The sequence below is a fragment of the Mastigoproctus giganteus genome, chromosome 1, assembly GCF_048544385.1.
Source record: "Mastigoproctus giganteus isolate SK-2022 chromosome 1, ASM4854438v1, whole genome shotgun sequence".
Classification (NCBI taxonomy): domain Eukaryota; kingdom Metazoa; phylum Arthropoda; class Arachnida; order Uropygi; family Thelyphonidae; genus Mastigoproctus; species Mastigoproctus giganteus.
In genome coordinates this window covers 53,847,845-53,864,739 of record NC_143575.1, presented here as the reverse complement: position 1 = coordinate 53,864,739, position 16,895 = coordinate 53,847,845, and the positions used below count along the sequence as shown (strand labels likewise).

The following is a 16,895-nucleotide window of genomic DNA, read 5'->3' as shown; positions in this document are numbered from 1 at the left end:
GTTTTGGGTGTCGATGGATTGGCCGTGGTGGACCCATTGCCTGGCCCCACACTCACCTGATTTATCAAGCCTTGATTTCTTTTTGTGGGGGACCTCAAATCTATCGTGTATGAATCACCTGTGGAGACAGAAATGGATCTCGTGGCAAGACTCGTCTGCACTGCTGCTACTGTCAAAGAAACTCCAGGTGTGTTCGACCATGTCCGCCAATCCATGCTGCATCGGTGTCACGCATGCATCGCATCTCATGGTGGAACCTTCGAGCATCTGTTGTAACATCATGAAATGCATCCATCTCGTACTCCATTGTTAATATTATATCAAATAAATGTTTGCCACTAATTACTGTCTTGTGTCATTTCTGCTTCTTGTGCCTCCTACTACTTTCCCCGTGACGTTTCCGGTTATGGGTTCGTATGTGATTCACATTCCTTTAGATGTCACCTACCTCCCCTAAATGTTTGTACCAATATTTTTGAGACACCCTGTATACAGTAAATTATAGATGTTAAATAAATATATATATATACACATACATGTCCTCAATTTTACCCTTGACTAATGGGGAAGAGGTGGGGGGGGAGTATCTGCTATTGCCGAATACCTGTTAAATCAAAAGTTTTTTTCCCATAACTATTTGTACCACACTTTTGGATATTTAAACAGTTACTTTATATGTATGCAGTAGAAACTGAAATAATGTTAAAATAAATAAGCTTTTATTTACTTTGATTACCTTGACTTTATTTGTTGATACATAGTACACAGTAGATGATAATTTATTGTGACTATATAGTGGTGCCTGAAAAAATGTATTCAGTCAGAGCTATCTACAAGTGAATCTCCAGTGTCAGATTCCATAAAAAGGCTGGGATGTTGGCTGCCATGGCTCATGAGTTCTTGGTTTTCCCTTTCTTATGAGCACATTCGAAATACACATGGTGTCAATCAAATTTTTTCATCCATTAAGTCCCAAGTCAGATAAATCAAGGTCCATAAAATCATGGGTTTACTGTAATTTATAATAATAATTTATTTATATATAAATTTTATTATTATTTATCTGTCTTTTTTTTCTGTTAAAAATCCATTTGAGTTTCCTTCAGTCATTAAAAGTCTGTATATTTGACCAATTATCAAAATCAAATCATATTTCTACATATAGTTTTTCCTTTTTCATAATTACATAATTTTTTTAAAAAACAATCAGGTGCACATGCACCTTAATATTTTATTCAAAATACTGCAATGTAATGAACAAAATAATTTTTGGAAAACATTTGTTTCTAAAACTTAAGCCCTTTTAGAGGTCAGAGATAGGATACATAGGCAATTTTTGCATATACTTGACTACAAGTAGAAATGAAAATGTAGAAACTTTGAAAAAGCCAGCTGACACTGTATATCCTATATGACAGCTGATTGCAAAATTTGTCAACTACAAAGCAGCCTTAAGACAAAAGTATCTTATTTTAACCTCTTAAGCTATGTTTCAGAAATGGCAGAATGAAATAGCCCATGATTCATATAACTTCCTGAAATTAATTACCATGTATTCTGGCATTTAAGTCAACTTCCTCTTCTTTTTTTTTTTTGCTTTAAAAATTTGTCTTTAATCGTATATTTTTTATATAAGTCAAACCCCCTCCTTTACAATCACCTTTTGAAACTTTCATAGGAGTGTATTATGGTAAAATACCCCCAGAGGCTCACATCTGGTGAGTATGGTATTGGCACACCTAGGGTCCTGAGCTGGATATCATCATTCTTCTCTTTCTTGGTGATTCCCTTCTATTTCTGACTCTCTCTCTCTCTCTCTCTCTCTCTCTCTCTCTCTCTCTCTCTCTCTCTCTCTCTCTCTCTCTCTCACTCAGGGGTAACTCAAAAATTTTTTTTTTTTTTTTTTTTGGGCTGGTGCAGCAAAAGCCTCGGCTTCCTTGCACCATATGGCTAATAATAATAATAAAAAAAAAATCTACATTAAGAACTTTAACTTTTTAATTCAATTATTTCTACTTTTTCTTTTAAAAGTTTAGATTCTGACATTTTATTATGCACATTAAACTGTAAACATTTTCTGTTGGTGCTCTATGGGTAAATTAGCATTAGCAATAGCATTAGTACAGGCATATGGTGCAAGGAAGCAAGCTTAGACAGCATTAGCAAAAAAAAAAAACTTCTCATTACACCCATCCATTTGCTCCAAATTGAATTTGCACCAAAAGTTTGTCTAGTTCTTCCTTGAATTAATTTAAGCTAACTTCCACAACAACAAATGGAAGTTTGCTCCAGCAATCAACCACCCGCAGGCTAAAGACATTCTGCACATCTATTCTACTGACTGACCTTCCTTAATTTGAATTTATGCCCACTCAAGTGCATAATCTGAATAAGAGGAAGAATCCCATCAGCATTGAGCATCAAGGCCTTATACACCTCAATCAGATCACCTCGCAGTTGCCTAGTCTCCAGATGCTACAATCTGCAGAACTTAACCTTTCTTGGTAAGAGCAACCCTTTTTTCCCCCTCACTATTCTCACTGCCCTTCTCTGTACTCGTTCCAGCAGCTCTACATCCTTCCTATAATGAGGCCTCCAGACCTGTATGCAGTACTCAAGGTGTGGCCTGACTATTGCTTTATACAAAGGCAATATACACATCCTGCCTTATAGAAATCACCTCCTTATCCCTGCTAGCAAAATTCCTGTATATCATTGACAAGACCCCATGAGCTAATCATGATTTAAAACAAGTTATCCTTGTAGGTTATTTCTTTGGAGATTAAAATATTAGTGAGCACAATTTTGATAGATATAAGTTGGTCTGTAACCAAGTCACAAAGGAGATTAGGCAGGCAAAGGCAGACTACGAAAAATCCTTGGCAAAGGATGCAAAGAAAAACAGAAAAGAGTTCTTTACATATTTAAACTCAAGAAGGAAAGGGATGAATCAGATTGGTCCACTGGATATTGATGGTTCAACAGTTGAGGATCCTGCTCAGGTGGCTAACAATCTAAATGAGTATTTTGCATCTACATTCACGCATGAGGAGTTATTCAGGAAGGAGAATGATGTAGGTAAAGTAAACATTGGCAGTGAGCTGGATGATTTTTTAATAACTGAGAGGAAAGTGGAGGAGAGATTGTTGAGGATAAACATAAAAAAGGCACCTGGGGTGGATGGGATCTATCCAGTTATATTAAAGGAGGCAGCAAAGGAAGTAAGCAAACCCCTAGCCATAATTATGAGAGCTTCTTTGGACTCAGGGGAGGTACCCATAGACTGGAGATGTGCAAATGTAACCCCAATTCACAAAGGAGGATCAAAGGCTGACACAAGTAATTATAGACCTGTTAGTTTAACTTCTGTTCCAGGTAAATTAATGGAGGCACTGGTTAAAGAAGCACTGCAGGATCATCTAGACAAGAATTCAGTTATAGCTCAGACGCAACATGGTTTTGTTAAGGGCAGGTCTTGCCTGACCAATTTGATTGGATACTATGATGTAGTCACAAAAGAACTGGATGCAGGGAATAACTTTGATATTATATATTTGGATCTTAGAAAGGCTTTTGATACTGTTGCACATGGAAGACTGCTGCACAAATTGGAGCAGTGTGGCATTGGAGGCAAATTGCTGTTATGGATAAGGGGATGGTTGAGTGGCAGAAGACAGAGTGGTAATCAATGGACACTGCTCAACGTGCACTAATGTTATTAGTGGAGTTCCTCAGGGTTCAGTGTTGGGTCCGTTGTTGTTTTCGGTGTTTATGAATGATATTGATGATGGGATATCAAGTTTAATGTCCAAGTTTGCAGATGATACAAAGGTTGGCAGGGTTGTTAAGGACACTACTGACGCTATGCTGCCGCAACAGGATCTGGAAAAGTTGAACAGATGGGCTGAGAGGTGGCAAATGAAGTTTAACATTGACAAATGTAAAGTACTACATATGGGAAACAGTAACCCCAGAGCAACGTATCAACTCTGCGGTACTACACTGACAGTGGTGGAGAATGAAAAGGACCTGGGGGTAATTGTGCAGGCAGATATGAAGTTCTCTGAGCAGTGCAGACGAGCTGCAAAAGTAGCTCATGGTGTCTTATCAATGATATACAGGAATTTTTCTAGCAGGGATAAGGAGGTGATTATTCCCTTGTATAAGGCAATGGTTAGGCCACATCTTGAGTACTGTATACAGGTCTGGAGGCCTCATTTCAAGAAGGATGTAGAGCTGCTGGAACGGGTACAGAGAAGGGCAACAAGATTAGTGAATGGAACAAAGGGTTGCTCTTACGAAGAAAGGCTTAAGTTTTGCAAATTACAGAGTCTGGAGACTAGGCACCGGCGAGGTGATCTGATAGAGGTGTATAAGGCTTTGAATGGTTTGAGCATGCTCAATGCCAATGGGATTCTTCATCTTGCTCAGAATAATCACCTCAGAGGGCATAAGTTCAAATTGAGGAAGGACGGATGTCGGATAGATGTGCGGAAATTTGCCTTTGGCCAGCGGGTGGTTGGTTGGTGGAACCGGCTTCCATCACTTGTTGTTGAAATTGATAGCCTAAACAAATTTAAAGCTCAACTGGACAGGTATTTCGAATGAACGGAGGGGTGAAATGGGAGTGGTGTGTGTTTTTTTTTGGCTGATGCTGAATAAGCTTGCTTTCTTGCATCATATGCCTCTACTAATGCTAATTTGCATCATGATAATTATAACTATTTGACATGCATTACATTACATCTTATGCTGGCATAGGCTTTTAATGTAATGTCTAGCAAATAAATGAAATTGTATTGTAAATTGTGTTCATCAATTTTTATGTTCTAGATGTTTAGCCCAAGTTTCAAAAACATGGGCATAGAACTATTTCTTTTAAAATCTTTTTGTATATAATTCAGACTGCAAACTCCATTATTTTTGACCAAATATTTCTCTTCTTTAGTGAAATCAACTGTTTGAATTCTGTTATCAGTAATGTACAAAAATGTACCACACATTTGACCATTAGTAAATATTTGAATATTTTGCAATGTTAAGTGTAATTCTTAACTTAATTCTTAATTCTTAACTTAATTCTTAATTCTTAACATTCGAGCCCGTCACCACCTTATTCTTTTACAATAATTGTAAAAGAATAAGAGATGTTTACCTCAATATGATATGTAGAACACTTCCATATGATACTCTCCCGAAATTCAAATAAAAACAATTAAAAAATCGAAAATCTAACATTAAAAATTAAAAATCAATGTAATGCAATGAAAAATTAAATAAAAAATTAATTAAAAGAATTTAACGAAAAAATTGCAAAACGATTTTCCTTCCTGAAGCTGACAATGCTTTTCAACCATGTATCATCATCACAGGAATGAAAATTACCGAATAAAATCCTGTCTTATGTAATTTTACCTGACTGAAAAGTGCAGGAATAATGAATATGGGTGAGCATGAAACTTAAATAGGGATTATTTGTCTTTGCACATGCGCGTAAAAGACCACAAATAAATAAAAAAGTATGATTTTCGTTAATGGCATGAAAGGCTAATTCTGATACTGCTGAATGTGAAGCACGAACTGAGGCCGCGTGTTAATTAACACGAAAATTCAGAGGAAACCACGTAAAACCTTGATAAGATGCATTGCAATCACCGCAAGAAATGTTGTATACCAGGTCATTTATTTGTGTTGCGAATGAGGAAAGGACTGAGTGATTGTTCAGTATAGTGTGTAATTTTGGTATTAGCCTGGCCACAATTTTAAATTCGGTATTTTTAAAGAATCTGTTAAGCTGTTTGTGCCCATGTTCAACATATGGGACAGAAATATAGTATTTTTTTGATATTACTATTGTTGATTGGTTGTAGTTTTTTGGATCCTATCCTTAGCTTGTACCCTAATTTGATTTATTGTAGCAAGTGGGCAACTCCTGTTTAAGAATCTGCTGGTTAATATTTGTATTTCTGAGCCCAAAGCAGATTCCATCGTTGAATATTTATAGGCATTGAAAAATTGATTAAAGATAATAGATCTTTTGTAGGTGAACAGGTGAAAGCTGTTATAATGCAGAAGCATACCGGTGTTTGTAAGTCTGTAGCCAGGTGGGAAGGAGCAGCAGTGCGTAGCACACGCTTCTTGATTAGACCGGGACCGGGGTTCGAGCCCATCACCACCAAATATGGAGGATGCGGACAGGTCAGAGAATGACCACCGCATATCCCGGAGCAATATGTTGCTCTGGGATACCGGAGCATTAGCAACCTTAGTTGCTAATGCACCTAAATAACAAACAAACAAGTGTTTGTAAGTTTACGATAGATGTTAAACTGGATTTTATTCAAGTCCTGAGTAAGCATGAAATTTAAAAATTTTAATGACTTAGTATCCGTATTCTCCCTTTCCAATGTAAATTTGAGTCTAGAATGAATATTATTAAACGAATGTAAAATGTCTTTGATAGTGCTACTATCAGTAATAACTAGAACTTCATATAAATACCTCCCATATTATGTGATACAGGGTAGGAAAAAAAAGGTAAAGTGCAGCCAGTATCAACCCACTACAGGATGAAAGCCTCCTCAACAATTCATGCTGAGGGAAATGGACCATAATCTGCCACGCTGGTCCATTGCGGGTTGGCAGATCGACCGTATTCAGCAGTCAGGGGCTTGAACCCCGGTCTACTCAAAGAGTGTGTGCTACTGCACTCCCATTCCTAACCACTCGGCTATGGATAGGACAGAAAAGGTGTCAAATGTATGCACTCAATTGTTGAGAGATAGATATTAAGCTTCTCAGGCTCAATCCCATTGGCAAACCAAAAATTTGTTTACTTTGTCTCAAAAAGTGATACAGTTGGCTTCAAGTAAGAGTTTAATTAAGTGAAAAATTTCCTTAATAGGAAGCTTTGTATAATTAATCGGCATAGAGTTATTATTTAACATATCCAAAAGAATATCTAATGTGTATTCAACGTTTACATTCGTATATAACAAGGTAACATCTAATGAGAATAAATTATCATTATCACCAAGTCTACAGTCCTTAAGGTTATTAAATAATCTATTGTAGTTCTTAATCCCAAATTGTATCCCTTTCTAAAGTGTTTTATAATGCTATATACATGTGTAGCTAAGGATGAAAATGTCAAGTTTCTGTAGGAAACAATGGGCCGAATAGGAAATCCTGTCTTATGTAATTTTACCTGACTGAAAAGTGCAGGAATAATGTATGTTCTAGCCTTCAATTCTTTTAACTGAGCCATCGTAATGTAGTCATTTTTTCAATACATGGTTAGCATTTTATTGTATTGATTGACCAAATTGGTAAATAGTGCTGGGTCTACTTCAAGATAAGTGGAGGTATCTGATATAACTGAATCTAACTTATTAATATAATCAGGTGTATCCGGCATTACAACTGTATCTCCTTTATCTGCTTTCTGAATAATAATTTCTTTTTTTTTTCCGAAGTTCACGTTTGTTTGTTATTTGGCTTTTAGGAGCATTGGCAACTAAGGCCATATTGCTCCGGGGAGATATGCAGGGGTCATTCCCTGACCTTTCCGCATCCTCCGTATTTGGTGGGCACAGGCTCGAACCCCAGTCTAATCAAGAAGCGTATGCTACGCGCTGCTGTTCCTGCCCACCGAGGCACCCCAAAGTTCACATAAAGCTGAAACTGTCTTGTATTCAATTTAGGAAGTCATTTCTTTTATGTTATTCGCCGCTTGGTTAACTTGTTGAATAAATAAATCGTTTTGTGGAACATTACAAAGTCCAAATTACTGAGAATTACAGCTCTGATTCATACTAAATAATTATACAATGTAAAATGTAAATCTTAACTGTTTTGTAATTTGATTATCATCAGATTATGATAATCAAATTAAAAACTTTCCTGATGGTTTTTAATTTGATACACCTGATTATTAATATAATCAGGTGTATCAAGCATTACAGCTGTATCTCCTTTATCTGCTCTCTGAATAATAATTTCTTTATTTTTTCCGAAGTTCACGTTTGTTTGTTTGTTATTTGGTTTTTAGGAGCATTGGCAACTAAGGCCATATTGCTCCGGGGGGATATGCGGTGGTCATTCCCTGACCTTTCTACATCCTCCGTATTTGGTGGGCACAGGCTCGAACCCCAGTCTAATCAAGAAGCATATGCTACGTGCTGCTGTTCCTGCCCACCTGGCTACAGAGGCGCCCCGAAGTTCACTTAAAGCTGAAACTGTCATGTGTATTCAATTTAGGAAGTAATTTCTTTTATGTTATTCACCGCTTGATTAACTTGTTGAATAAATAAATCGTTTTGTGGAACATTACGAAGTCCAAATTATTGAGCATTACAGCTCTGATTCATACTAAATAATTATACAATGTAAAATGTAAATCTTAATTGTTTTGCAATTTGATTATCATCAGATTATGATAATCAAATTAAAAACCTTCCTGATTGTTTCTGAACTAAGACCATAAACAAAGCACTCTGATGTCCTCAGGCAGCTAAACCAGTCTGAAATGCCTAGGCAAATGGTGAATTAACATTCAACATTTACTTAGGCAATGAATGTTCATTCTTTCCTGATTTATATTATATTAGATCTTTTTATTATAATTCTTCATTAGTTTATACTTTGACTGCATGAAAATTTATAAAATGAATAGATAACTTCAAATAACTTATATAATTACCATACATTTGCTTTCAGAAAAAGCACTGTTCAGTTCCATTCATCAGAAATATTGTGTATGGATTATATCAGTAATACAAATATTATAGCTCTGGGTTTTAAATCAGGAGTTATCATTCTGATGGATTCTTCATTACATGAACTTAAAAGAATTGCAGTGTAAGTTTCATTATTTTTTTTTTACAACTACATTTAAATATTTTCTATCATTTTTTTTTTTTTTATTTGAAATACAGACCTTCTGATATTAGGATTTTTTATGCTGTTTTATTACAGAATAGATAAAAGTGCATGCCGGAGTGAGATATTACCCCTTAGATATATCCACTTTTCTTATTTAAAAAATAATAATAATAGAGCAGTCATTATGAAAACAATGTATGCTGCTTAGTGTGATCATGGATAATGTTATCATTGGTGTAATCACTATTATGAAGTCCCAATCAGACATATACTAATACATTTAAAAAAAACCACCATTATTATAGGGTTTTTATCAAATAAGATAGTGTCTGACTATTTCATGTAGTGTGGCTGGGTTTCAGTTTCATTAAATGAACTAAAGGGCTTTTTGGAGTTAGTATCAACATGGGACTAAATGAAAAAAACTATATAAAGAAATATTAATCTAAAGAATGGACAAAGAATTTAATTTTTAAAAAATGTATTTAGCAGGAAAAGATTTCTGCAGATATTTCAGATGTTACATCTCTGCCTACCCACAAAAGGAATTCAAAGTAGGTGTGCTAAAGTAAAAATATTTTTGATTATCTGGATGTAAAGTTTTGTGAATATTTTATTCCAGAAAGAAATATTTCATTAGAGCTTTTAAAATTTTTATATATCAGCTCATGTAAACCCAAAAGTAAATACTTTCTGAACATTTCAACTAGTCATTTTTTTTTTTTTTTTTTGTTTTTTTTTATTGTTAGAACTGGACTGCATGGGGAAGACAGTGAAAATAATGCTGAACTGCAAAGGGTTGAGTACTTATCATTTATACTTGCCATGCAATGCATGACGGGAATTTTGCACTGTGCTTGAGACATGATAACATTTTTATGTATACACATTATGTATATATATATTAAGGAGAAATAAATATCAAAATATGATTTTATTGATAACAGTCATATTTACATATCTCCCATACAAAAATTATGTTTAATTTATTAGACTTATTTAGCATGTACTGCGTGAAGGAACAGCATTAATGAAACCAACTAATTGTTATCAGTAGTAACATTTTCCCTTGGAATGAACATTGCCAAGCAGTTTTCGCCAGTTATATCAAATAGCTGACGTAGCAAATTTCTTTCTTTCTTCTTCTTGATCATGTAGATCATAAAATCTCAACCATCTAAGAAGAAAAATAAATCTTTGATAGAATATAGTCCAATGTTCAATTTCTGGATCTGTGTTACCCGATGAAAATAAATCATGATGAATTAAATGCGAGATCTTCATAACTCTTGAATTTCCCAAATAAAAACATTTGGCTTCCTCAATATTGGTAAAACTGGCATCTCTTTCTACTAAAATGTCCTTTAATTTTTTTTTTTATATTTGTTTGTGCAATCGGTAATTAAATCAATTATCTAAATTAGCTTTCTAAATCAGATTCTTGGAATGATGCTTGTGATAAAAACAGTCAAATTCAGGTGAAATATTGTTTCTTCCTCTTTATTTTATTTTTCAAGCTGTTCAATAGAAGCATTTTTCAGTTTTTACAATATGTTTCTTTATATAATAAAACAAAACAGTATTATATTAGAAAGCAAACTTTAGTAAGTGTGGGAATGGAAATGTGTAAGCAGTGTACGTGTGGTCAAAAATGATGACTGCAATGTGTAAAATTTTAAACAGAATTGCGATTCTAAAGCTTCCCAATTCTTTTTGAAATTTTATATTTTTACAAAATATATGTTAAGGTTTTTTTATGTTAAAATATTAAGAGAGATTTTGGAAGAGCACTAAGTTTTGACTATTTTTGGTAACTAGTTTTTATGCATTTTTTTAATTTTTAGGTTTACTGTGTACCTGTGAGATGTTGTGCAACTACTTAACCCACAAATATTTGCAGGAAAATTTTAAATTCCTGTTTATTTGCAAAAATTTGAAAAATTTGCAAAAAATAATTTAAAATTGTTCTTTTTTTTTTTTTTTTTTTTTATGCCACCTATATTTCCAATCTTTTCCAAACATAGCTGTGAAAAATCTGTCTATATTAAAAACATTTTTAATTAATTTTTGAAAATTAACTTCCTTTAGACCTGTTAGTGAGCAAATGCAAATTGAAAAACTGCACACTATAATAGACATTTTGTGCAGTGCTCACTGCACAAAATGGGAAGTGCATACATTAACAGTTAGGTTACAGATGATGGAATCAAACATCAATTTCACAAAGCCAGAGACCATTGCCAATTGTAGGAAACCATATGGCAGTAAAGAGAGCATACTATCAGTAACTGAAGATGACACATGTCATTCAAGATGCATATAATCAGGTTTAACTTAAGCATGAATTTTTCATAATTGTGTGATAATTAACAGATATTTCTGGAATTTCCTACAGAGAATTCCAAGAAAACATTTTCAAAAACAGCTGTTAAGAGTTTTGGCTGTGTAAGTAATTAAAATGTGTATAGTAACAGTTTAATTACAAAACTGATTGCTAAATCTATGTTTAGAATGTGAAGAAATTCAACCAGTTTAGCCACCTTAATCTGTTAGCATCAGTGTGTAACTTAATATTATGATCATGAGAAAATGAAAAAAATATGTTAAAGATAGATATAAAACATATGCTTTAAGTTTCGGAACAAACCATTTAAGCTGAACATATCAGAAATTAAATTGTATGCTGGGGAGATAAATACCATTGAATTCACCTCATTGTGATTTATTATAATGAAGTCAATTTTGTCTTGCTGAAAAAGAAAGAAAAATTCAGTAACAATCAATTAACAGTAAAGCTAATTATATTTGGATCTACATTTTATTGCAGATATGTGATAAAGTGGAGATGGGACTTCGATTTTGCAAAGGGTTAGTTTTATCTTTGAGAAATTAAGAATTAAAACATGTTACCTTTCAGAATAATATTGTTCCAAAGTTTTCATTCTCAAAATGTTTTGATACAGCCAAATTGAAATTGATATTTTATTGCTTTCTGTATTTAGAATCTCTCTCTCTCTCTGTGCGTACGCAGAAATGTGTGAAAGAAATTTCTTTTAATTTTAGATTTGATGACTGGGTTCTTGCCATACAGCTTGCTGAATCTCTTTCAGTGTTTGCAGCTAGTCCTAATGGGAACATAAAGAAATTGAGTATTTCTACATCCTCTCTGGTTTGTTCTCTAAAAGTTTCATGTTTTCTTTTTAATTTAAACATTAATAGAAACTACAGTAAACTCTTTAAAGTCTGGCGCACTCAGGAATTGAGAGGTGCCAGATTTTAAAATTTTCTGGGGTTTAGAGAAGTACATTGAGTGGTTGAGTAATTTTAGAGGTGCATATTTCAATAAATAATAATCACAAACAACTAAAATTTATTTAAATCTGTAGACATGTATAAGCATTATCCTTTCCTTTCATCTGTTTTTGCAAGTAGCAGGATTTAAACTGCTTGTATAAAACAATAGTCATAATTCTCACAGCAGAATAACCTTTCCCTGGTATTGCAGTACTCACAACAGATACTTTTAGCTATATTATAACTTTGAAAACTAATTTCATATACCACATGGCAGCTCTCATCGAACAACTTCTACCAACTGTTTTGTCTGTGTATTGCCATTAAAGATCACCTGCTATCTAATGAGACCAGTTAGTCCTGAAACAAGCTGTCATAGCAGTCTCATCTTTTAAGCAAATGGGCAGTTAACTTTTGAAAAGGCCATCTGTTTTAAAGTAGTGCAATAGTATTAGTATTAGTATTAGTAACGGCCGCATGGTGCAAGAAAGCCTATGGCTTATGCTGCACCAGCCAAAAAAAAAAAAAAAATCGAACAAAACAATGATAAAAACAAAAAATAAATAAATAACTAAATAATAATAATTATTAAAAATAAATAAATAAATAAATAAAATAAAAAATAAATAAAAAGGAAATTAAACCTATCATCCTGTACGCTTCCCTTACCCGAAAGTACTATCCAGATGACCTTTGAATTTCCCCAAACTGTCGGCCTCTACCACCCATGAAGGCAACTTATTCCAGTAATTTATAACTCGCTGGCTAAAATAAAACTTCCTGCAGTCCAATCTAAACATTTCCCCCCGTAACTTGAATTTATGCCTTGAAATTTGCCTTTACAATGAATACTCATTGTAAAGGCAAATTTGTTTTGCTGTGAGAATTGACTATTGCATTATCTATGCAATTTAAAACCAGCTGACTACAAAAAACAGATTAAAAGAAAAGAAATACTCTTTTTTTGTATGGTTTCTTAAAGACAAATTTTATCAATAATATGACTGCCAGATTGCTTTCTTAACATTTCCAGATTGTGAAGTGCTAAATTTTACAGAATTTGATGTATATCTAAGAATTGGTAAAACTTTCTCTTTAGGACATGGGGAAGTACATTTCTTTATTTAACTCTAACCCTCTGCGATATCCAGATAAACTCATGGAAAACTTAGAAAATAAATAGGTTAAGGGCAATGGCATAGCTAGAATTTTTGGGTCTCTATGCAAAGCCATTGAAGTCCCCCCCCCATATTTTATTAACATGAAACAACAATACTTTACTTAAAAATATTATTTATAATGCACATTAAGTAATATTCAACAAATTTAAACTATTAAACTGTTAGATAATTTATAAATTTGGTTCTTATTTTAAGATTTCAGCTTTTTGTGTTCAATAACCACCTGCTGCTTGCCACAAACTTGGCTTGAGGTTCGCCGTACTTATCCTTAATATCTTCATAAATACTTCTTGCCTTTTCTTGAATGGCCATTGGGCTCAGGGACACTTGCTTCTGAATCTGCTTTTCCATCCATATTATTAATAGCTTTTCCATCTTCGATATAGCACCTGAACGCTGTTTTGTGATCACTGTTGATCTTAAATGCGTTGATCCTTTAACATGTTTTTTTTATGCGTGCACTGTCCCTTAATTAAAATAGTATTCGCTGTTGAAGCTGCAAGACCTAATTCCATGCAATAGGTGACAAACTTTTTCCTGCTTCGTACTTCTTAAATCATCTTTGTTTCATTTCCTTGCACTGCCAGTACTTGCACATTCCATTGGTCCCTTACCCTTCACCATTGTAATAAGTAAATAGGAATGAAAAGAAGATTCTGAAAGTTTATTTATGTTTTTCATATGATTGAAGATTTCAGTGAAGGGAACTCACTTCACCATGATACTGTAACGTAAAAACCCACTGAATTCCAGTTATTATCACAAATGCAATAAGATCGCATTTACTACCCGTTTATAACTGATTGCGCTAACAGAAAAGCCCAATAAACCGAAAAGTGCAAATTGTTTTTGTTTTATGGTAGTGACCTCCATAAATGTGTTTTAGAAAAATATCACAAAGGCATTCAAAACTGATTCTTATAACGGAACATATGATAACAATGAAAGTGTAGTGCAATTTCCATTATAAAAATGACCTTTTAGAGAAATAAATAGCTTAATTATATTGCGAAAATTTCAACTTACAAGGTCATGGAACGAATTACCAAAAAAAAACAATGTGTTATTGGGTTCACATTACGATATTTTCGCAATATTCCTACAGGATGCAAAATACGTTTCCATGATTTTTTTAAGTTTGCACTAGCCGACAAAAACTTACATAAAGTCAAATTTCTGTAAGTCGAGTATTACGCAAGTTGGGGAGTTCCTGTATATATATATATATATGTGTGTGTGTGTGTAGAAATATGTGTGTGTAGAAATTCACAAGAAAAAAAATTTATACAAGCAATCCCAGTCTATCTGAACAGAGGGGTTTACAAATAAAAATACATATAATAATGATAATACATATGTTATATAATATAATCATATGTTATTATATTTTATTATATTATTATTTGATATAGTTTTATTTCCATATTTATTATTAATAATAACTTATTATTATTTTCATGAACCCCTACACCTTGCTAATTCTTGAACCATGGCAACAATGCCTCTTCTGCTTAAGGATAGAAATGTACTTCCCCCATATACATAAAAATAAATTTATTTATCATGTTGAAACAGAAGAATGGGATCACATAAGGGCAGTAATTGGAGAGCAAAGATTTATCTTGTTTTAAAAATGTTCTTTTAAAACTGTGCTGGACATAGACAAATTTACAGACAGTAGTAGAATAAAAGAAGATAATGAGGTGACACAAAACACTCTTGTTTTGTCTCTTCTCTTTTAACTATGAAATACTTTTTAAGAACAAATAAAGAGTTGTCATCTGGAATAAGAAATTTTTATGGTGGAAAACCAAAGGATTTGGGTGTGTTTATTATTAGATTTAAACAGATTGCCATGTACAAACATGTAGGCGTTAAAGGAAAAGGCAGTTGCTAACAGGTTAGCTTCAGTTCCTGTGAAAATAATTTTAGTCCTGAAATCAGAAGTCATGATCATGATATTTCAAACAATAACTTGAAGGAAACATGTAATAAAAGTCATGATCATCTCATCTAATGTTGGTTTAATGCAAAATAATGCAAAACTAAGAATGGTGCACAGAAAGGGCTCCACTGAAAAAAAAAAAATCAACTATTGGTTTTGGTACCTAGAGGCCAGTTGTATACCATATATTTTGAGGGACCAGTAAGCAACTAAAATTGTTTTTTTTAAGCCAGTAATAATGACAAATACCTTGGCATTGCATAACTTGGTGTGTGTTTTTTGAGTCAATATTGTTGGAAAAGGAAACCAGAAAGAATCGTGAACATTAAAGTTACTATGGGAAGTTACTTCACTTTTAGTATTAGTAGTAAAAAATGATGCAAGCATAAAAACAAACCTTCCTACATCATCTGCCTGTCCATCCTAATTTTTTTTTTGTCCTCACCTTTTCCCATTATTATATGGGGTCAGCGTTTTTTTTTTTTTTAATGCTTTGGCATGCAATTTTTACGGCCGGATGCCCTTCCTGACGCCAACCCTCACCCTTTATCTGGGCTGGGAATATGTGGTGGTCATTCCCTGACCTACCACATCCTCCATATTTGGTGGGTACGGGCTCGAACCCCGGTCTAATCAAGAAGCATGTGCTATGCACTACTGCTCCTGCCCACCTGGCTACGGAGGTGCCTGCCCGTCCATCCTAATAATCTGTGTAATTCTTCCTTAAATTTATTGAAACTACCTGCCCATTTCCACAACACCAGATTGAATGGAAATTTGTGCTAGAAATCAAACCTTGCTGGATGAAAGAAAATTCCTACACATCTATCCTGCAATCATCCTTTCTCAATTTAAATGCCTTTCCCCCCTCACTCATGTGTTGTTTTAGCAACAGTACTGAAGCATTTGCTTACTTAATTCCATTAAAAGCCTCAGTCAGAGATCCTCACAAGTGTCTAGTTTTCAGACACTGAAATTTGGAGAACTGAAGTCTCTCTTGTAAAAGTACCCCTTAGTTCCCCTAACTAATCTCATCACTCCTTTCTGCATCCTTTACAACATATCCACATCCTTGTTAAACTGAGGCTTCCAGACCTGTATGTGGTATCCAAGATGTGGAGTCACTATATAACAGGATAATCACATCTTTACCCCTCTTTGTACCATTAAAAATCCCCCTGAACTGTTCTAGCAGCCCATCTGCACTATTCAGAGAACTTCATATCTGACGGCACAAAATTACCAGGTCTTTTTCATTTTCTACTACCCCCTGAGTGGGGTATCACATGGTTGGTTTGTTTGTTTGTTTGTTATTTTGATTTTTAGGAGCATTAGCAGCTAAGGCCATATTGCTCCGGGAAATGCGGTGGTCATTCCCTGACCTTTCCGCATCCTCCGTGTTTGGTGGTGACGGGCTCGAACCCCGGTCTAATCAAGAAGCATGTGTTACACACTGCTGCTCCTTCCCACCTGGCTACGGAGGCACCACATGGTTGGTAGATTAATCTGGGTTTACAGCTACCCATGTGTGGAACCTTGCATTTGTCAATGTTAAACTTCAACTGCCACTTCTCAGCCAGATCCCTAATTTT

The 16,895-nt window shown here is 34.2% G+C and overlaps 1 protein-coding gene across 3 annotated transcripts in view; it reads left to right on the top strand.

The window, feature by feature from the left end:
• LOC150090805 (telomerase protein component 1-like) overlaps nucleotides 1-16,895 on the top strand; it is an 827,340-nt gene that overhangs the window by 766,208 nt on the left and 44,237 nt on the right. For all 3 annotated transcript variants that reach the window (XM_090372947.1, XM_090372938.1, XM_090372956.1), the window contains exons 48-49: nucleotides 8,719-8,859; nucleotides 11,947-12,052. In XM_090372947.1, the coding sequence (XP_090229073.1) occupies nucleotides 8,719-8,859; nucleotides 11,947-12,052 (247 nt within the window). The remainder of the gene's footprint in view (nucleotides 1-8,718; nucleotides 8,860-11,946; nucleotides 12,053-16,895) is intronic.